Source organism: Lepidochelys olivacea (assembly GCF_965140295.1).
Source record: "Lepidochelys olivacea isolate rLepOli2 genome assembly, chromosome: 12".
Lineage (NCBI taxonomy): Eukaryota > Metazoa > Chordata > Testudines > Cheloniidae > Lepidochelys > Lepidochelys olivacea.
In genome coordinates, this window is record NC_140422.1 from 11,180,933 (window position 1) to 11,203,378 (window position 22,446).

The 22,446-nt window shown below is 42.0% G+C and overlaps 1 protein-coding gene across 1 annotated transcript in view; it reads right to left on the reverse strand.

Annotated features, from left to right (window-relative positions):
* SLC6A2 (solute carrier family 6 member 2) overlaps nt 1-22,072 on the reverse strand; it is a 107,623-nt gene extending 85,551 nt beyond the window's left edge. The window contains exon 1 of the mRNA XM_084644267.1: nt 21,705-22,072. Coding sequence (XP_084500393.1) covers nt 21,705-22,011 — 307 coding nt within the window. The 5' untranslated portion in view covers nt 22,012-22,072. The remainder of the gene's footprint in view (nt 1-21,704) is intronic.
* Between the last annotated feature and the right edge of the window lie 374 nt (nt 22,073-22,446).

Below are 22,446 nucleotides of genomic sequence, written 5' to 3' on the forward strand. Positions count from 1 at the left end.
AACCATCTGAAGGAACCTACAAGCTGAAACCTCACATAAATGGTTTCCTAACCAGTCATAGGTTTCCTGTAGGCTGGTCAGAATATGGCCCAGAGTTTACAATCACAGTTAGAATCCCTGAGCCCAGTGACAAAAACATCTTGTTACAACAACGTTTATAGTAGTGAAATCTACCAAAAGAGTTTTCAACAATATCCATTTTGCTTCAATATTCAAAATATTTTTGAAATGGCCTTTTTTGGAGCGTAGAGAAGAGAATTGCAACAAATATCTTTCAATCAGGCCTAAAAGAAAGATTTATCTCCATTTTAGAGATCAGAGAAGGAAAATTCTAAGTTGATGAGGATCAAAACAAGGTGCCACCTATTTTGAATGAATGTATTAATAGATATAACAGACAGGCTGGGCAAACTTACCTAAAACAATTTGCCTTGGTGCATTCGTGACTCTTTTGAATTTGCTTTCCATGAATAGTCCAGTGAACAAGTTTACGGGCAGCAAACTGTGAACAATCATTGTCGGGCATTTGCAGTGAAGAGTGTTTCAAGTATTCAGCTAGAAACTTGATTCTAAAAATGATGGTGTTTCAGGCAGGAAACTGAAAAACAAACTCATCTCTGTGCCCAATCAAAATTGCTTGGTTTTTTTCAAACTGTTAAAGAATACGGAAAGTAGTATCAATAGGTCATAAGCAATAAGAGAATGAAATATATATGCTTGGACAATTAAGAAAATGTGTGGCCATGTAATCTGTTCAGACAGTTGTGAATTGAAGAGGGTCAGATGCAATTAGCAAATAGCTTTTTATTGTGTTATCTTTCTTAAGCTGTTGTCCAAGAGCCTGACTTAGCTCCTGGGGCCCTGTTGTACCAGGCACCGTACAAACACAATTTTCAAAGGCAATCCTAAGGAGCTTGATATCTAGGTTAGAAAAAGACAACCACAGACAGAGAAAACAGGGTCAACAGTAATACAAGAATGTCCTAGCACAGCAAACAAGTTCTGGCTCACCACCTGACTAACTACGATCAGCTGGTGTGCATAGCCCTAGAGAGAGAATCTGAAAGTGGATAAGCTTGTGCCTAGCTGGATTTTGTCAGAGTTTTCGTGACCACGGGACATTATGGGAGACAGCATAAAGGTGTTGGAAGGAGTAGCTGACTCGTAGGTGGGGAAGATTGGGAATATTGATAGAGCAAAGGCAGCATTTGATGTGTGGAGCAAGTGGAGCTATATCGTGAAGGTGCTTGTGCCTGGAAAAGGGAGTGCTCCAATCTGGCTAGTCCTTGAGAGGGAGGTGGGTCTCAGCCCCACCTGTAACAGTCAGCTCTCCAGGTGCAGAAAATGAAGAGTCATGTGACCTCAGCAGGTGTCTGGAATAGATAAGGGAGAGGCCTGGATAGATAGTGTGGGGAAATTTCTGTAAAGAGTTAGAAAGGGCCCTACAGGAGCTTATGAGATACTAGGGAAGAAAGAGGTACAAGGATTTATTGGCCTTTCTAGGAGCCTGTGAGATAATTGGGGAGAGAAAACTGTAGTAAGTTAGTAGGCCCTGGGGGCAGATCCTGAGGCACCAGGGGAAGTAAATATTGTACCTACATAGGCTTGGGAGTGACCTGCTAAGCCAAAGAAGGCTCCAGTCAGGAAGGCCTGGGAGTGTCTTAAGGAAGAGTGGGGAAGGATGATATGTAAGCCTTAAAGAACATGAACTTCTGATTTGTACCCTCAGGACCTGATTTTGGAACTGTTTGATAGTAAGCCAGAGCAAGTAAGGGTGTTATTGGCTATGAGAAAGCCTTTGTGATGTCAGTGAGGAGCCCTGTAGAGAGGAAGACTGAGGCAGGGGTGTTGCAAGGACACCCCATGCCCTGAAGGGGTGTTCTGGAGGTAGTGACCCTATTACAGGGAGACAAATATAAAGAGGAGGAGGCTTAATCTAAGTCACAAGCCAAGAAGATGCTTTAACAGCTTTTTGAATGGTGGTGATGATGTGAAGCACAGATAAAGTAGGTTACAGTACTGAAGACTAACACTGTATTGTAAATAGTTTGTCCACATCTAACAAAAAATCAGTGTTATACCTTGCAAATTTCAGCAACTCCTTTGTAATATTTCATACCATAACACCTTCCAAGAATGCTAGTAGGTTTTTCTCAGAAGCTTATTCTTTTACTCTACGAAGAATGAAATTATATGGTAATGAGTAATGTATAGCATCTCTTACGAAGCCCTCTTACTACAACCCCCTCTAATCCTGCTTGATTTTATCAGTGAGTCAATTTATGCCCTCATTTTCAGTTTTGGGTCAACACTTCTGATATCGTTGGGCTCCTTTCACCCAAATGAAAGGGGGGGGAATAAACAGGCTGAAGTGTTTTAGTGCAATTCACTGGCTGACCTCCTTCAAAGTCTAAATACACTGTTGCTAATCTTCCACTGCCATGTTACTTATGGCTGTGTATTTTTAAACACTGATCACTGCGTAGTAACAGAAAGGGTTACCACATCTCCGCCAGACAAACTCAGTTATCTCCTCTGCTTTCTGTTGTAAGAGTAATGAGCTAAAGAGACCCATTAGAAGCTATTTTGAACATATTAAAGAGAGTTAAATATATCCAGCCACTCAGAGCAGCATGATTCATTCATAAGTAATAGCTAAGTCATTGAGTAAGGTCCTATTTACATAAATTAATGAAAAGATCACCTTTTACAATGGTGTATAATTTAAAGATAATCACAGGAACAGCCAAAAGGGCAGCAAAGGCCCATTTGGTTCAGCAAGAATTTTAAAGAGCAATCAAAGCAGAAAGCATGAGTTTGAGAAAACATAGGCATTCCAGGAAGAGGATCAAGAGCCAGTGGAGATGACAGTGTGGTAATGGGAGCAGTGCTGGTAGCTGAAGCTTCAGAGGGATCTTCAAGTATAACTGCATGTATGTTATACACCAGTGATCTCAGTTGGGGAGGGAGGGGTGTCATAAAAGCACAAATAACATCAGTGTCAGAAGACAGGCAGCAATATCTTGGTTACCTCCTCTGTCTTTCCATTGGAGGAAAATGGAGAGCTGTCCAGAAATGGGAAATTCTCTCAGGTAGAGGAGGGCTCAATGTAGTAATTAGATCACCATGGAGATGGTTTGTGGAAAGATGGAAGAGCCTTAAAATGAGGAACTAGCTCCAGATAAAATATATAGATGAGTCTAGGAGGGAAAGAGGGGAGAGGCTTCACTGGTATCTAACTTATATTTATGGAAGATCTTGGAGGACAGCTTAGACTTCATAATGCTAGGAAGTGAAAGTAACTCATAAAACTATTCTCTTTAAATGACTGAGCATAGTTGTTGACTAACAGCATTGTACAAATTCTGTTTTCCATAGCATGCCAACATGAAAAATAGTGCCTGGTACAGCCACCTTCCTCACAACATACAGCAATTCCCATACTTGAACAGACCAATTGTCTAGCTTGTCTGGTATTCTATTCTGTGCAGATTCTTATACTATACTCATTACCATATAGTATATTAGCACCTTCCAGTAGTGCATTGTGTCATACGATGACACATCTGTCACATCCTGCTAGTGCCCTACCCACCTTCCTCTTGAACATCAGGTGTAGGCCACTACCAGCTCCATGGCACTTGCCCCAATGGAGCATTGCTCTGTTTCAGTATGGTGATTTCTCTAATTTGTAAGGCACACACTAGAAGAAAACCTCAGTTGTAGCACTTCTGTATAGAAAGAGTCCTGTTCGACTCTCTGCCCCTGCTACTTGTTTAGGGGCATGGCCAGGTGTTTAAGGCCTTTCCCCTCCTCAGATCTATACTTGATTGTACAAGGCCAAAATATTGTTTGTCAGGGCTGCAGAGATCATATTATACCAGCTCATAGCTGCATCACTGTCACAATAACATAACCCCCTTAGTTATAGTCACCTAGATTGTGGGTTGATGTCAATTCTAACAATTACATTCAAGAATGAAATTAGCCCATAGTCTTTATTGACTTGAAAGTCGAGCTGCCACCATTTGTGCCCACATTTTTCCATTGGCACTGTGACTCTTTGCAAGTGACCTGGCCAGTTTAGCCAGGTCACAAATACCAAAAAGGTCAAGTGTAGCAAAGGCTGCCTGCGGAACATTTAGCTCTATCCCTTAGGGAAATCTCTCTTCCATCACTCATGTTCAATTAGCACTCGAGGTGGGGAGGCTGAAGGAAGTTCACAGCACTAAAAACTCAGCTCAGAGTGTGACTGCTAGGCTTCTGAAAACATCTAGTTACCAATGAACATGCTTAAGAGAGTTATTAGTACAGTTTTCCCCATTCTATCACCTTACTGCATTAGCATAGGTGCCCCTATAAAGGGAACATGATGCGTATCCTTGCAATCACCTGAGGTACAGCAAAGTATCTAAGAGAGAAGTTCATCTGTAAATGAATGAAGCCAATGAAGCCCCAGACACAAGCTGCAGGATCATCTTGGAAAGTCAGCAGGCAAACACTTGTCAACCTGTACATTAGGAAATCTGCGTCAAGGACAACAAATTCAAGGCTTCCCCCCGCCCCGAGTGGATAAGAAACATTTGTGGGTGATTAGAACAGAAAAGAGCTGTTTTTTCAGTCCATGGACCCATGTAACTGGGTGTAAAAATTAGAAATCAAAATCTTATATATTAGTATACTAGGTTTCCATTGAAAGATGATGGACTGAGCAGTCATTTTCTGTGGTGTTCCTTAGGAAGCTATGTACATGACAGGAGATGCAGAGGAGTCCCTGCTTGCTGCAAGGGGGAGCTAAGGAAACGGCCATTTTGTTTCCATTCATATGCAGAATATTAGTCACAGTTCTCTCATTTGCTCTCAGAGGGACTGTATTTGTTCGTCTCAATCCAGAGTAATCAAGACAATGTTTTCACCATTCAGATTCATAGGCTCGAAGGGACCATTAGATCATGTAGTATATATATTCCTATATATCATAGACCATAGAATTTCACCCAGTTACACATGTACTGAGGCCAATAACTTGTGTTTGGCTAAAGAATATCTTACAGAAAGGCATCTAGAAGACATCAAGCAATGGCAAATCCACAAAGTCCCTTGATAGTTTGTTCCAATGGTTACTCACCCTCACTGTCAGAAGTGTGTGCCTTATTTCTATTTTGAATTTGTCTGGCTATAACTTCCAGCATTTGGTTCTTGTTTTTCTGCCTTTTTCTGCTAAATGTAAGAGCCTTTTAGTACCTGCTATTCTCTCCTTATGAATGTACTTTTACACTAATCTAGTCACCTCTCAATATTCTTTTTCATAAGCTATAGAAGATTGAGCAAACTAAGCTACTGTACTGTAGACTGTCAGCTTTCCTCTTCTCTACTGAAATGCTCTATTTACTCAGTGGGCTTTGTGTACTAATTTCAGAGGGCATAATGAGGAAGGATGTGGCTGTGACTCGTGGGCCATTTTAGGAGCTGCACAGTTGCCATGGGGAAGACTCTGCAAGCATCTGAAAATTTGGTAGGAGGTGCCCGAAGTGCAGTAGTCAATGCTGCTTGACTGCCCTAAGTAGTGTTTTAGCTTTTTAAGAAGTGTGACTTTTGGTCAGAATATTACACAAATATTTCCGGAAAACCAAAGCATCATGCTATACACACACCAGAGAGAGCACGATGGTTTTAGTGTTTAGAACAATGTTGTACAGAGAATACATTTGCCATTAGGTCAAGGATGAGCGTTTTTGAAAAAACTATCTGCTCTTGTTGAGGTAGCTAGGAGGTTAACCCTTGACGTCAATGGGAGTCAAGTTAGACCAGCATTGGATACTTTTGAAAATCTTTTGGTTCCCTATGAAAAATCAACGTGACAGGTAAATTACAAGTAGTACAAATGGAATGAGCTTCTGCCCTCTATTGCCTCTCTCTTGTGGGGAAAGATTAAACTGATGCTTCAAATGTCATTTGTTTGGCCAGAATGGAGTGTCAACGTTGCATTTCTGGGATGGCTTCTGCTGGAACATGCAAACTTAAACATGGTTCCTGGATGCATAGGGCAAGATACTGCAAACCCGAGGGTGCTGTGAGAGTGGGGAAGAGCCACAATGCAGCTGGATGCCTGCGGGGTGAATTCTGCCAGAGTTAGTGAGAGCTGGTGTTGAGGGGGCTCCTGTGTAGTTCAGCTTGCATCTAGCCAGCTCTGGGAGCTGCTTTGGGGGTTTCCACCCCTGCTCAGCCCTTTAGAACACGGTTAGCATCCATGAGGGCACTAGGATGGAGCAGGGATTGACAGCCTATGTACCACAGACCATTAAATTTCAGTTACCTCTGTATTGAGCCCCCTTAACTTGTGTTTGGCTAAAGCTTCCCATTCAGTAAGGCATCCAGTCTTGATTTGAAGACATCAAGAGATGGAGAATCTGCTTCTTCCCTTGATAGTTTATTCCATGGTTAATCACCCTTGCTGTTAAAAACGTGTCTTATTTCTAATTTGAATTTGTCTGGCTTCAGCTTCCAGCCACTGGTTCTTATGCCTTTCTCTGCAAGATCAAGAGCCCTTCAGTACCTGGTATTTTCTCCCCATGATACACTGTAATCAAGTCACCTCTGCCTCCTTTTGATAAGCTAAACAAATTGAGCTATTTAAGTCTGTCACTATAAGACTTTTCCCTTTTTTTTTTTAAGCCCATAAATCATTTTTCTGGTTATTTTGCTGCACACTCTTCAGTTTTAAAACATCCTTTAAAAAATGTGATCAGAACTGAACACAAAACTGTACACAGAGGAAAAATCACCTCCCTGCTTCTTCTCACTACTCCTCTGTTTATACAACAAAGGATATTAGCCCGTTTTGCCACAGCATCACACTGGGAGCGCATGTTGTTGCTTGTCACTACAATCCCTAAATCTTTTTCAGAGTCACTGTGTTCCAAATGGTCTGCATTCCTTGTTCCTAGGTGTGAAACTCTGGATTTCAAAAGGCATTTTGTTGGAATGGGCCTAGCTTCCCAAGTGATCCAGATTGCTCTGTACTCCTGCTCTCTCTGAATCATTATTTACTTCTCCGCCAATCGGTGTGTCAGCCGCAAAATATATCAGCAGTGAGTTTTGATATATTTCCACATGATTGATAAAAATCTTGGGCCCTGTTTGCACATGAGCTTGATGCTCCTGTGCCAGGCACTCAGATTCTGTCTGTATTCTGAGAGACTGTATTTTTAATACTGTGCCATTCTGCAAGCTTAAAGGAGTAATGTAGTTTCTTTTTCTCAGGGCAACTTCACATGGAGGCAGCCACATTTAAAGACTACTTCTCCCCCTGCCAGGTTTTCTTTAGTTATTTGACAAAACAAAAAACTACCCCAAATGCAAGCACTCTCTGGGGAGCATGCAGTACCCATTTTTAGGCAGCATGAGATTCATAACTGTACCAAAGTGAAGCAAAGTGCTCAACACATCTTAAATCAGCTCTAGACAAGTGTCAGGCAGCTTTCAAGATGATTAATGTACAAACCAATGGGAGGTAAATGATTCTTCTCTAGCAGAGTTTTAGAGCAAGTATAAACATCATGAGGTACACTTAAAACTTGTCCTACTGTTCAGTGATTAATCCTATCTTAAGTTCAATTTTTGGACTGAATGACCAAACCAAAACACCCCCTGTCCTTCCAGGTTTTACTCGAGGTCTATTTGTAATATCTTAGTACAGAAAATATTATCTTGCACTCCTTGCACTGCAGAATCCTGCAAATTTCTGCTATCAGCCAATATATAACAGAATATATTCTGTCTCAGTAGTGAATGATAGTTATAATTTCCTACCTGTAAGAATCCCAGTAAATCAAAGTGCTGTTTTGCTCTGTCATTTTAAGTAGAGTCTTCAGTACCAATGGTTTTGCGGATGCCAGTATGGGCAACTGATGAAACACACTCTTGAACAAATATTGTCCATATTTTTTTGCCATTAAAAACATCTGCCGTTTAATTATAATTTTTTGTTATAGAGCTAAGAACCCATAAAAGGTACAGTTATGTACCTCGTACAACTGGATTTAAGTAAAAAGTATGCTCGCTAACTGTAATCAATACCTTACTAAAGTGAGGCTAACTAGGACAGGGTACAATATTTTAATTAATTTGTTTGTAAACTCTCTCTGGCTGCAGTGATTTACATAAGGGATTATTCTGGCACCCAATTTACCACTGCAGTAACAGCTGCTGTTGCCCAAACTGCCTTGGAAAATACAAAAACGTTCTCTCATTTATTTTAAAAGATTTCAGGCACTATCAGCTCAGATCACTATATATGATTTTAAAATTACTGAATCAGAGTAGCTTCCAGCTGTGGATTCTTTATCCGACTACCCTTCAAGTAGAGCTGTTTGGGAAACTAGAAAATTCCACAAGAATATGGCTAATTTTTATTGAAAGCACTCACAATTGGAAAGCTTCAAGGAGCCCCATTTATTATGTATGATAGGGTAGCACTGGCAACATGCTAGATGCAAAGCATGTATAAAATGATGCCCCTGCCTTGAAGAGCTATCCCAAAGATTCTTAAATTACACCTTATGGCAAGGTTCTCAGCAAAAAGTCTTGTGTAAATCGTACCACCCCAATAGTTGCCACAGGAAGACTAGATCACTGAAACCCTATTGCCCAGTTCTCTTGCCACTGTCCCATCCCCACATCCAAAGGGATTAATGGTAGTAATTTGGTTCTGGCCTAAACCACAGCAAGCTACAATAATCCCTGCATTGGCTGAACCATTCTGGCTGTTGCAATAGAATAGCTAGGTACTAAACTTCATCTTTTCTCTGCCCACTTGTTTTCTGAGGGGAGAAAGCAGGCACACCGGCTTTTATCTAGGCTCGAAGCAAAGGTTTTTTTTTTTCCAGTTTTATTTAATAGATTTTCTTTTTAGTCCATGAGCAACAAACAAAGAAGCCTAGTTCCCCCTCCGTCCAAATTTGCCAGTACTCACTCTGTCATTGCCACTGTGTCCACGGCCTCTTAGCTAGAAATTCCATCTAAGAATGTGAAAATGACCTCAGGGTCCATAATAACTCACTGCTAAGATGAAATGAAGATCCAATAACATTTGAAAGCAAGGTATTTCCAAACTAAGGTTTTACATAGAAAACAGAAGGCAAGTTTTATGCTATGACTGCACAGTACTCTACAGTAAATCCATGTTGCCTGGGTAGTTTTTGGACTGTGTTGTGCAGCAAAAAAAGGAAACCTCTCATTGATCGTTATTACTGCTAGTCTCTTTATACCTCATTATTGTAGGGCAAAAAACACACACACACACACACACACACAAAAAACCCAACACATTTAAGTGAACTCTAAGATGTCCAGATCTGTTAATTTAGGGTTAGAGATTCTTTGTCACCAGCCCTTTTGTAAGGGGCAATGCATAATTGTGACTCCACGACTAAATCAGGAGGGACCAAATTGCAAATCAGAGAGTCTGATCCCGGACTTCCCCTACTTGCTTCAGGGGAGAAGTAATCTGCACCAGCCACATACCCAGTGTTACCAACATTCAAAAAGGTATGAATCGGGTCCTGGAAAAATCAAGAGTTTTGCTTAACACCGCAAGATTTTTTTTAAAAAAAATTGGGTTATTTTTATTTGACTTCTGAGCCTTTCGGGTGCACTTGGTTCACATTTTCAGACTTTCCTCTACAATCATGAGTTTGTAGTTTGGAATGAAAGCTGAGAGTCTCCCCCAGTCACTTGTCTCGGTGAGCTGGGACTCTAGGTAAAATCCCTAATGCAACATAATTCTCATGATAAAATGGTGGTCATTTAAAGCCCTGAATACTTTGCACAAGTTACTTCACCCTGCACTGGCTCCGCTGTGCTGGCTGGCATGTGGAGACCAGGGGGAGAGTCAAAACTCCATCCACTCCCCACCCATCTGCCTGGGTCGGTGAATAGTAGCCCCATGGAGGCTGCTCTCCCTGGGGTGCTGTGATCTGCGATAAGGAAGCCCTGTGCAGTGCAGGAAAGGAGTGCCTTATGCTCCTGCAGGGGTGCATAGACCATAATGTGACCTTTATGGAGTCCGTTTAAATCTAGTTCCTTTAACGAGAACCACAATTTATACAAATCTAACATTATTTACAGGGCGTAGTATTGAGTGAAGACTTGCTCTTACAAAGTGAAAATCTTCTACATCAGCTTAGTACTGAGACTTTTTTCTATTGTCTTCCTCAGTTTCTCCTCTGGAAGTCTGCCTACTCAAAAGTCCTTCAGATATCCAAGTCAGCTACCTGGGGTGAAATCCTGGCCCCGATGAAAAGCTTGCAGTGAATTCCTTGGGGATAAGGTTTCTCCTTTGTGTTTTACAAATAAGAACAAGAACATGGATCTATGGATTTTAAACTAATAATATGAAGCTATGTATGTACAAGTAACAAATTACAGAGAAGCTACAAACTATCAAATTATTCCCAAAAATAAAATCCTGAAGGGCCGCGTTCTCCTCAGCAACCTCCCCAGTGATCTCATGTACTGGACCCTTTCACTTCTCTTTAGATAAGAGACAAATGCATCCCTTAGCACATGAAATTCCTTGATTTTGTCATTAATCTTAAAATAAAATATGCCTATGAAGCAATTTCATCCATGGTATCATTACTAATCTCTTAACAGCAAGGCACAAAAGCTTTTCAGCCTCCTAAGGGATCAATCTCTTTGAACATCCATGGAGAGTTGCAGTCCCGTGTTCTGATGAAAGTCAGGTAACAAATGTAGTTCTGATTCAGCTAGTGACTCATGATCCTTGTGTTTCTATAACACTTGTGTGAAAATTTCTAATATTGTAATTACTCCAACTTATTTAACGGTTCTCTCTCATCAAAGCAAACATTTAACTTGTATCCCCAGCTGTTTGAAAGATTGTCATGCACAAGTAGGATCAGACTTTGAGACCTGGTGAGAGGGGGACGCAAGTTTTAATGTTGTAAAAAATACAGGCTATGGTTCTGTGTTCTAGGATTGCAGTAGTGAATGTAATATGGAAATGTGGATTATTCACTGTCCATATTTAAAACAGTTCTGTAAGTTTGCACAGGTAGGCCCTCGAAGATTTAAACCCTTCTGAGAAATAATCCCTGCCCTTTTCCTTCCTTCCAATAAAGGGACATGCCTCCACTTTTATGTTAGCCTTGTTTCAAATGGACCAATGGCAGGTTAATTTGAGCGACACACTGTTCATTTTTGCAAAGTGTTCCCATCACCATTACTGCAAAAGCCAGCTCATAGGTGCAATTAGGCAGCATTGAAAGGTGCCATTCCTAGAATATCCTAATATATTAAGTGAGTCAGAAGATCCAAGAAAAAGAGCCAGTTGTGAAAGACCATTTTCATTATTATACAGTTGTCTGAGCTCCTAATCATCTGGCTATTTAAATACAGTACATTGACTTTACATTAATTATCCGTTTGTAAGGTTTTATTGCTCCACCTTGTGGTCTGAAAAAAGTTTTGGTCTGTTACATTGCTCTATAGAATACGAGACTATCAGAGAAAAATGCCAGTCCTTCCTTTTCCCCTGCATTTAAAATGACATTTTCCCCTTCAGTAGTACCACACTGGACCCATTCTAAAAAATGTCCTAAGCAAACCTCTGATTATTGTTTTCTTTAGGTGTGATCAACTCAGGATAAAAGCTTATTTCATTGGTTCATTGACCACTTAAATAGCAGACATTTTTCCATGCCCTTGATGGGCCAGAAGGCCAGCTGTTGGGTTCAAACAATTCTGCAGGCTCACATGAAGAAGAATCCTATGCAGTTTTCTACCAGCTGTACTCCCAGCACATCAATGACACACAAAACTGTTAGTCAACCTAAGGATGCTGTCGTAAGATGTGGTTCTTTAATCACTCTGCTCCTAATTTCAATGTGTGGAAATCCAGGGCTATTCCTGCCACCTCCCCACACCAACCCAAAAGTGCTGATAAAAAAAATTATAAGGGAGTGAGACCTCGATCCTTCTAGCACTGAAATCTATATTCCCATTGACTTCAGTGGGGCAGAATCAAACTGATAGGCAGCTCTTGTGCTCCAAGGTTTCTTTGTTATGCTGATGTGACAAGCTTGTTCTAAGGAAAGACTTTATAACAGAGTGGGCTGCAAGTCTTATATACATATATAATTCTAATAATAGTCTGATAGTGATGGATTCCTATTTTACACATGCTTAAAGGGTAGAATATGAACTCAAACAGTAGTAATAACTAAACAATAACAAACCAGTTAATACATGTCAAGAGAACAGCATCAGCAATTGTCCACATTTTTGCAAGCAAATGATTGTGTTCATGACTATTTAGACAAAGATTGGGAGCACTGGAAATTAGCATCCTCTTGCGAAAGGCATGTCGACAATGGAGGCAGCTTTCTGCACCGCTTCCCCAACTATCAGAGAGCTTTGATCATAAAGAACTGCTTAAGGAGTGGCAAAAGATAATTAACTGTCCATTTCTACCTGACTTCTGAATTTTATGTCACTTTGTTTCATGGAATTTCATCCACTTGAAACTTTGAAATGTCTTTTTGGATGAAAATAAGTAAGACAGAAGTATTTAATCAGTCCTCTGGCAGACAGGTTCAGCCTTAGAACTGTAGTCCCTAAATCTCAGAGTAATGTGCTGTCCCCTCTGTCATACTTCAGGAGAGACACTGCAAGGCATATTTAATTACAAAATAGGGGGGGAAAGATAAGTACAAAATCAAATAGTGAATAGTGCTGATAAGGTACATTAGTTGAGAAGTTCTCATCTATGACCTTCCCAACGTAAGATATAAATAAATAACAAAAGAACAACATATCCAAATGCAGGCAATGCTCCCTTCTGTGTTTCTGGTCCTAGTGCTTAAGTGCTAAAGCTTAAAGTGCTAAAGCTAGGCAGACAGATCCTATATCCAGGCACATAAGTGGCCTGAAGGTGCTGAGCAATTGAAGCTCAGTCATCATAGTCTCTCCAATGATTTAAGTGGGAGCAGTGAATGTTCAACACCTCTACTAGGGTGACTAGACAGCAAGTGTGAAACATTGAGACCGGTGGGTGGTGGGGGGGCTGATAGGAGTCTATATAAGAAAAAGGCCCCAAAATCGGGACTGTCCCTATAAAATTGGGACATCTGGTCACCCTAACCTCTACAAATAAGATTTTGTGCCTAAAATAAGGATTCAGGTGCCTGATTTTCTTAAGCAGCCAAGATTGGGAAATGTTGGCCTGATGCCTTTAATATGGAACATCTATTCTAACTTAGGGAACAGTGCAGAAGCACTAGGCAGTGGAAGGATGAAGACATGCTTCTTAAAACTATTTGCGATGCTCTGAAACATTTGCCTGCATTAAAATTTGCAGCAAGTGGACCAGTGTATGACAGACTGATTCTAATCATAGTTTCTATCAGGGTTTATCTAAACACAAGTTAAAATAGTACAACCCTCTCAAGCCTCACTCCCCCACCCCTTTGTGTGTAAACAATTTATTAGAGCCCTGCAGATCCAGATATTCACTTTATATCCGCAGATATCCGCATCCGTGGACCATTTTTTGCAGATCGTAGATGGATGCGGATCCAAATTTTATACCTAAAACCCTGCAAATCTGTGGATATCCATGGATCATTTTTGCAGATCAGATGAGGACACACATTTTGTATTCGTGCAGAGTTCCAACAATTATATAAGTACAATGGTGCTTTATATGGATATACTGTATGGAGAGCAGAATAGTCTATAATGCTATAACCATCTTTATATGGATATAGTTTCATCCACACTACACATTATATTGATATAACTATTTCTCTTAGGGGTGTGACTTATTTTTTACTGAAATAATTAAACTGGTCAAAAACTGTGTGTAGACCAGCATGAATTCCCTCCCTCAGCTGTCTCTTACAAATGTTTCAGCAGGTGCAGTGAAAAGGGTTTGTTGATTATTCTCTTTAAGGGTCTTTTCTGCTTTCCATTGCCTCTATAGTTCCCACTGAATTCAATAAGAGTTTAAACAGAGATCAGTGAGAGAATGGGTCTGGCATTTCAGCTTGGATAAGTATCCAAAAATTAGGATTCTTAACCAAACTACACTGAACTCCTGGGTCTGCTTCATTAGGCTGCTATACTTACAAGAGAAGGCTTTCTAATGTCACTTTTAGAACTTCCCTCTTCAGATAAACTAGAAATATGGTGAGAACAGGCTTTCTGGTGATACTTCAGCACTTCCGTTTCAGCAGAAGCACAAGAGGATGAAAATAAAAACATGAATCAAACCTTTCAAAAGGACACCCACCTTTAATTGTGATGTGGTACTGTTTTGCCCATCTTTGCCGTAGATGCTACTGAAATTGTATCAATGGATTTCTAATCCTTAATTGTGCACTATCTGTTCCTTCAGTCCCATTCAGCACTGTTAAAAAGGGACATCTGCATTCTGTCAGCACAACTGATTAATCTGCCAACAGTAACACTAACCTTGTTTATTATATGGCAAGCACTGCATTAAGGAAGGGTGTTAAGCACCTTCTGTAGTTCCTAGAAAACCATTTTCTTTTTCTGTGGGAGTGTGGATTGGGGCTTCTATCCAAACAGATCACAAAAAAGGATTTATTAGTGGCAAATCTGGTCTGCCTTACTCACTCTCACTGACCTCAGGATAATCCTGAATAGGATATATATAGCCCTAAGACATTTCACTACCATTAACCTGCTGTTGAACATCAAACTGCAGCCTGCTGGAAGCTGTTCAGAAAGATGCACATTTTCAATTCAGAGGTGATTTAGCTGGAAGTTTGTATTACCAGTGTTGCTAACTCTCATGAATTTGTCATGAGTCTCATGATTGTTTTTCCTTAAGGCCCCAGCTCCTGGAGTCAAGTGGATATGTGATAATTTCATTCTTAAAGGAAAAGTAAACTTCTAGCCTTCGTGACTGTGGAGAAAGCTTCAAAATGTGACACCCCATCCCCCCGTGCACCCTAAAGACTCAAAAAAGCAGAAGGCAAATCTATTACTTTTACATAATCTCATGATTTTAAAGCCAATCTCATGATTTTTTTGGGAGCCTGACTCAAGATTTTTGAACATTTGGGGTCAGTAAGACTGTATTACTAGTATCTTGTCATTTATGAGATTTCATAGTACCCTGAACTCAAAAGTCAGAAACTCAATTTAGAATAGGTAGGGATTTGATCTCTTGAGACAGGAAGAATTAGTTATTCCTTCTCATATATTGGTAACATTTATTAAGTATCTGATGTAAATCAAGTAAGCAGGGCCACACGGACCTGTAACCCCACGAGACCTGGGCCTGGGACACAGCAATTCTGGGGCACCATTCTGGTGAGGTAGCAATACTGATGGTCAAGTGGAGGAGAAGCAGCAGGGAGTTTGTGAGAAGCATGTGACCAGTATTCTATTAGGTGCACAGCTGGTTAGCTCGGCGGCTGAGGAATGAAGAAGTGGCCCTGAAAAGAAGGGGATGTTGTCATGTGGTGGGGACACTGCAATCCCTTAATCTGATCTTTTTCCAATCTGCCATTTCCACGATACATTGGGACCAAAGGCTTTTGCTTATGAACACATTGCAGAGAGGGCCAGGCATAACGTTTTGAAGGATCCATGGGAGTTCACTGGCTTGACACAGCTTTGCTAATAAAACTTGGATACTCTGTATTAGGAAACCAAACTTAACCACTACATTTGAATCCAAACTTTTTATTGCTCAATGAGGCCCACTCCAGGGTAGAGCTTTCAGTGAAATTGACTGAAATTACTTGAGATGTTGATTATATAATTTCAAGGGAACACAAAAAGACAATACTCCATAGGTTACTGTCATGTGACACAGAAAGTAGGATAATCAGGTTTTTTATGGTATGCTGCATTTCTCTGCTAAAATGTATTGATTGTTGGTGAATTGTGCTTTGAACCAAACATAGACAGGTACAGTCCTGGAAATCTGTTAGTCTAAAACACTGAGGAGGAAAAGTGTCTCTGAGGAGATTAAAATATATCTATTATGATACCCAAGGAACTGTTAAAATATGTTCCTGTGGCTTTTTTGTGAATGTATAAAAAGCTTAATTTGAGTCTTATGGTATAATAAGGATCTGGTGACTAATCTGACAATTACATGCTTCCTAATAAAAAGTTTGAACATGGTCAGTCTTACCAAGTAGTTCGGATCACAAAGAAAAGTGCAGGATAGTGTAACAAGTCTTTTCTTCTATAAATCTGAATTCAAAATATTCTAGATGGTGGGTCACATTTCATTTTGTTTACAAACCGCAAGAAAACTTTAAAAATGAATGAATATTAAAATAATATGTTATTGCTCCGTTAATTTAATGCAAAGTATCACCTTACATCCACAAGGAGTACACCAATTAATCATACCAGGCATTACTCAGCATGTAGTTGCTCAACTTCATTTGGCATCAGTGTGGGATATTAGATACATTCTAAACTACCAATATAAATCCTATTCCAAGTTTCTGAGAATCTAATTCTAAAGCTACTAGCTGTGCTGGAAAACTCTTCAGGGCTCTATTTGGCAATCCTCACTCAGGGAAAACCGCTCATTGAATGCAAGCTCACGAGAAATGTAGAAGAAGAGGTCAGGCATCAGACTTGATGTAAGTACGGTGATATTGCCTGATCAAGGAAGGGGTGATCAGACCCATAGATACACAAATAAAGCCAGGAACTGCTTTAAAAAAACCTCTTGCCAGAGGTTTATATGAGAAGTTAGTTCTAATAAGGCTTAAGAATTTATGAGAGTATGAAAATCAGTGAAAACTGGCATACTTGATAGCAAGGCATTTCACAATTTACCTACTGGAAGCTGTAGTTTTCTTTTGTGTTGTGAAGACTACTGAAGTACAAATAATTCACAATAACAGCTGATAGCCCAAACTATTGTGGAAACATTCAAGGACCTCCCAGCTCTAGAGTATCATTTTGTCTGTCTGCCAGAAGCTGCAGTATCTGTATGTAGTTTTTGCTGTCACAGAGTAAATTAGTTTAGAAGATACAGTGGCCTTATTGATTTCACTGAGTGCAGGACTGAGAACTGGATCAGGACCAGTGTATTTGAACTAAAAGTTTCCTCTTAAATAAATCTTTGACCTGTTTCAAACTGAAACTCTGGCAGACATTGAATGCTGACTTTACCTGCAAGATAAGCAAAATAAAAATGAACACTCAAACTTTTTAAATCTCGCTAAAGTTTTTGTTGTTGTTGTTGTTTTGCTTTGCTTTTTAATGAGTTGTTGAAGGATATTTTTGAGAGCTACAGTTGCTCAGGCAGGGTTACATTCTATCCTCTATGTGCAGAAATCCCATTGGAGTAATTCCACAAGATATGCCAAAAACAGATATTTCTAGCTGTTTGTTTAACAGTCTAATGCTACTGGGTCCTTCTTACTCTTTGTTGTTATTTTATTGGGAGCTGGTAAAAACAGAAAGATTTTTTAATTTATTTTTAACAGCGGTGATGCAGTTTATGAACTTGCACATTGTGACAAACTAGTAACCAATGGTACGACCCCGCACTCCTTGCATGTGTGCTACTCCCATTCAAGCTAATGGAAATTGCCTTTGTGTGGAACTTTAGGTTCCATCCCCAAAGGGCCATATCTCCAGTTCTTACACAGGAAAGCCCCTGAAGTTTGCCTGACAAAGGAACTCAAGGATTTGACTAATAAGAGCTGGGTATGTATATACGTACACATCCTTGTTAACATTCAGCTTTGAATGAGGTGAGTCCAGTGTGTATTCCGACTTCCCTCCTGTAAAAAGCAAGTTGCTTCCTACAAGTGCTCTCACTTTGACATCATGAACAACTTAATCTTTACAAGCCTGGAAAGACTCTAGTGCGCTGTGTTTTCATTGACAATGTCTAACCTATTCAGAGTAGCACAGGAACCCAGACAGCACTCACACAGCATCCCCCCTTCCTATTGTAATAGGGGGATTTTCTTCCACATAACGCTTTCAGGAAGGATCTTTCGTGTGCTTGGATGTTCCTGTTTGCAGTGAGCCCCTAATATTGCCTTATTGATTATAGATTTTGGAATGGGAATATAATTCTGTTCACCAATCTATCACATGGTACTCTGAATTCAAAAATCACAGATAGCCGTAAGAAGGAAAACAGAGCGGTTAGTTCGGTCTTAGCATTTGAGAGAACTTGTTGCAGGCCACTCCCTCGCAGCAATCGACTATAGGAACATCAGCCTTAGTCACATTTGTCTACAAGCGCTAGAATGTCCTCTAACTCTTCGTTTGTTTACTTCATAGATCTCAGCACGCTGTAGATTGAAAGTTTCCCTCTTTCTCTTGTGCAGTCAGATCCTTTAAGAAGACCCTTATAAACACCAAAAGGAGAACAGAAACCATTAATGGGGTTTTTTTTAATTCCTTTTTTAAGTTTCTGGACATTTATTCAATGGGTGTGTTCGCCAACACCAGGAATCCAAGTGGATACTGCACCTCTGGCTAACTGAGCAGCCAAACCAAAAGCTACTTTGATCGCTGTATCACTTCCTATTTTTGTTGCTTTTCAAATCACATTTTTTGTGTCTCTGCCTGTGACATCTCCCGAATGGATGTGTAAGCCAGCAGTTATATGCTCCTTGCTCAAACTCTTCACTAAATTTGAGTCAGCAAAACTCACTAAATGCTGGTGGCATTCTCCTCCGCAGCAGTGAGAGAAAAGCAGTGTTGCCATCGTTTTGCTCCTACAATAGCAACTTTCACAGGCGCTGCTGTATTTGCAAATCGAACCTTTGAGAACACCTGTGGTTCTCTGGGATGGCGAGAAGGGAGTGAAACCCAGAAGGCATTCCTCTTCTCTGCATTGAGTTGCACCTCTGCTACTGCAGGGAAAACACCTGTAGAACAAGAACCCTTCTATGTCCAAATGTGTAGCCAAACTTCACCCCGGCGAAGTATTGAGCTGGCTTGAAACTACCTAAAGCAGGTTCACCCACCCTTAGTCTCCTCTGCCCAGCTCACTGAGGCAGAGACTTCTACTTCCTAACCAAGCAAGCCCAATGCCTATATCAAACATGGTGGTGGTGGATGGAAAAGCATTCAGATACCAGAAAGATAACTGTGGTCGAGTGAGACTTGATAGAAGGTAGTAGCCAAGACCACTCTGTTGTTCTGTTTCCCACTCCTCAGGCCTGAGCTATACTAGGAAAAGGTGCCATGTCTGAACACAATTAGCTGACACACTGCTGACCCTGGGCTAAGATCCGGACAAGCCACGTTCAATATCTAGTTGTGATTATGCCCTGCAGTTTAACCAAGGCTCTGAGGCAGCCCTTCCCTGGTTATCTTCCATGCTGAGAACAGCTCTTAAAGAAAAGCCCTGGCTAAGTGACTGCCCTCCTCTCAGAAGCTGACACTCCTGAGCATTAATGACAACCCATCCTTTCCTCCTCAACAAAAACAAACCTGCTCCAGGGCCAGAAGGAGCTGTCCTGCTTAGAATGTGTTAAGGGGAAAGGGAAGGCTGACTGTGAGGGAGGAAGGTAGAGGAGCAGAGACAGCAAAATAGTATTTACAGTCTCCAGACCAATGAGCAGCGCTGCTCTGAGTTTCTAAAGAATCTGTTAGCACTGGGGGACCTCTCAGCAATAACCCTAATTTCACTTTCCTGCTGGTGGGAAGAGTGAAAGCTTCCGAGTGGCTGATTGCAGGGTGCTCTTACATTAGCTCTATCTGTCATCCATGCATATTTCCAGAGAGTTCAACAGTGAGGTTGACTTCTTAACATTATATAACCCAAAGACTAAATCAGAGGGTCATGTGAGAGTTTTTGGTCCAAGAGACAGAATCCACTAAAAAGCTAGGCACATACCAGCTGCCATCTCCCACTTTTTTCCAGAAAATCGTGCTAGCGGTGTCTAAATTGCCCTGGCTGAAGTTAGAATGAACACACAGGAAGATGCAGAATCCTGCCCCCCCCCAACCCCACCCCGCCAAATGCCTGAACTAGTAGCAGGCTACTCAGGGAACGGGGAAGAATCTGAGTGGAAGTGACTCAGAATCATGGGGTAAATGCAGTGAGTTTGACCATTGTAGAATTTACTTCTTTCTGTTACTCTACAGCAAAATAGAGGGACTATGCCTCTCTCTCCCTGAAAATAAACTACAATCTGTTCACTGAATGTCAAGTAAACAAAAGCTCTCCGAATGGTGCATACAGGTAGAATGGCATGGATAGTGATAGTTGATACACCTGCAATAGACCTCAAGGGTCACCTGCCTGTTTCCTTACAAAGGGGCAGTGCCTGGCACAACAGTATCGTGGAGTGTCTGAGCTATCTTGGATTGAATCAAAGTATATTTGGGGGCAATTTTTTTCAGTTCCTGTACAGCTGGCACACATCTGTATGGGTAGCAGGAGTATGGTTTACCTGATCCCCCTCCAAATATTGGGTAGTATTAAAGCAGGCTAAGTTTTTAAGTACCAGCCTTTACTGGTATCAGCTTAAGTTTTAAGGAAGAGACAGTGAAGGTGCAATAACCCACCATACAACTCAGTTTCAGCTATCTACACTGAGTGGGATTTTCCCGCACCATGTATTTTCTCATAGGAAAGAAAGACTTTTTATGCTACGAATGTGAAACCGTTAGTCTTTATCACCAAGCAACCACATCACCAAGACATAAATAGCTGTGTGTCACAGTACATGCTTTCCATCCAGCCATCCTTCTACCCAGAGCATTGAACGCTCAGGCAAACAGTCTTCCATCTGGTAGATGGGGTCTGTTCTAGGTGTGATTTGTAGGCACCCACAGATAGTGTTACTCCATTGCATAGTGTGTGTGGGGAGGGGAAGCGGGGGGGCATCACCACTAGCAGCACCTTAAATTTCACAGGGATGAAAGAGGCCTCATTGTGTTTAAGGTCTTGCTATAGATGTGCTAGACTGTTTGAATTGAATATAATTAAGGTGGGGTTTTTTGGTTTGTTTTTGCCAGTGATGTCAAAAAATAGAAAACCCCTTCTGCACAAGTCTTCTGCCCGCTGGAGACAAAACAAAAACAAAACAAAAACCGGCTCCAACTGCATACTGGATCGTGGAAATCAAATCCAAAACAAAAGCGGTGTCTCCCTCAGAAACTTTCTCACTGGCCAAGCTACCACTTTTCCAGATGCTCTTTTACTGTTCGTAGGTATCCCCCCCCCCCTCCCTTACACTCCACTCACATCTTTTGCAAAAACAAGCAGCCTGACGTAAAACCAGCTCTAAAGGACTAAAGTGGCAGCCGAAAGTCGTAGCATCAGTTCAAAACTTTTACTCTGCGGGAGGTGGGGGCTGTAATTCCGAACTGATCGATTTCAGCGGAATACACTGCAAGGGAGCGCTGAACCTTGTGGGCTGATGCTCTGCAGGCTACGAGGAAGGGAACAGACTTTCTAGGGGGATGAGGGTGTGCTCCCTGCCCTCGTGCCCTGTCGCTATTAACCAGTGACAGTGACTGCGGATCATTAAGGAGAGGCTAGAGAACCACAGCGCAGCTATGATTTCAGTCAGTCTGCAGTACAAAAGAAAAAAAAAAGAAAAAGCAAAGCTTTGGAAACTCTGGGAAGTGAATACAGCACTGCGGTCTGCAAAAGCTCTAGCCCTGGGGATGGGAAAGACCCAGTAAAATTGTGCTCTTACCCCCTCCATTTTTGTAGCAGAGGTAGGGAAATCTCCAGACATTGGCCAGGTCCACAGCGAATCCAATGACCGAGAGAAGGAAATCGATCTTCTTGCCCCAGGTCTCCCGCTCCGGCTGCCCCTCGGCGCTGTACTGAAGGCTGGAGGCGGCCGGCAGGAGGCTGCTGCTGGTGTATTGCACCCCGTTCTGCTCCTTCACCAGCAGCAGCTCCACGTCCTTCTTGGGCGGCGGCGGCGGCTGGCCGGAGCCGTCCTGCACGGGGGCCACCGCCGACACTCTGCGCTCGGGCTGGATCGGTTTGTTCATCCTCGCCTTGAGCACCCCGAAGGAGAGCTGGGCGGGGGGGAGAAGGGGAGAACGGAAGTGCCCTTTCCACGGGAGGCGACTCTGGGCGCACCCGCCCGGCGGTGCTGGGGGAGCCGTAATAAGGCAGGCACATGGGCCGGGAGAGGGGGGGATCCCGAGCGGCTGCACGGGACGGAGCCTCGGCTCCGGGGTGCTGGGGGGAGCCCAAGTCACAAACTCGGGGCCCAGGAGCGGCACCTGCGGCCAGGCTGGCGGCGAGCCCCTGGGTGAGGCGCGGGACCAGCGCCCAGGCCACCCACCTCCGCCGAGGGGTCCCTGGCGTGGGGCGCTGCCGGCTCCTTGCCCCGCTCCCCACGTCCCGCTGGCTAAATAGGGAACAGCCCCAGCCACTCCCCTTGCACCTGAAAATGTCAAACCTCCCTACGCCCGCGCCGC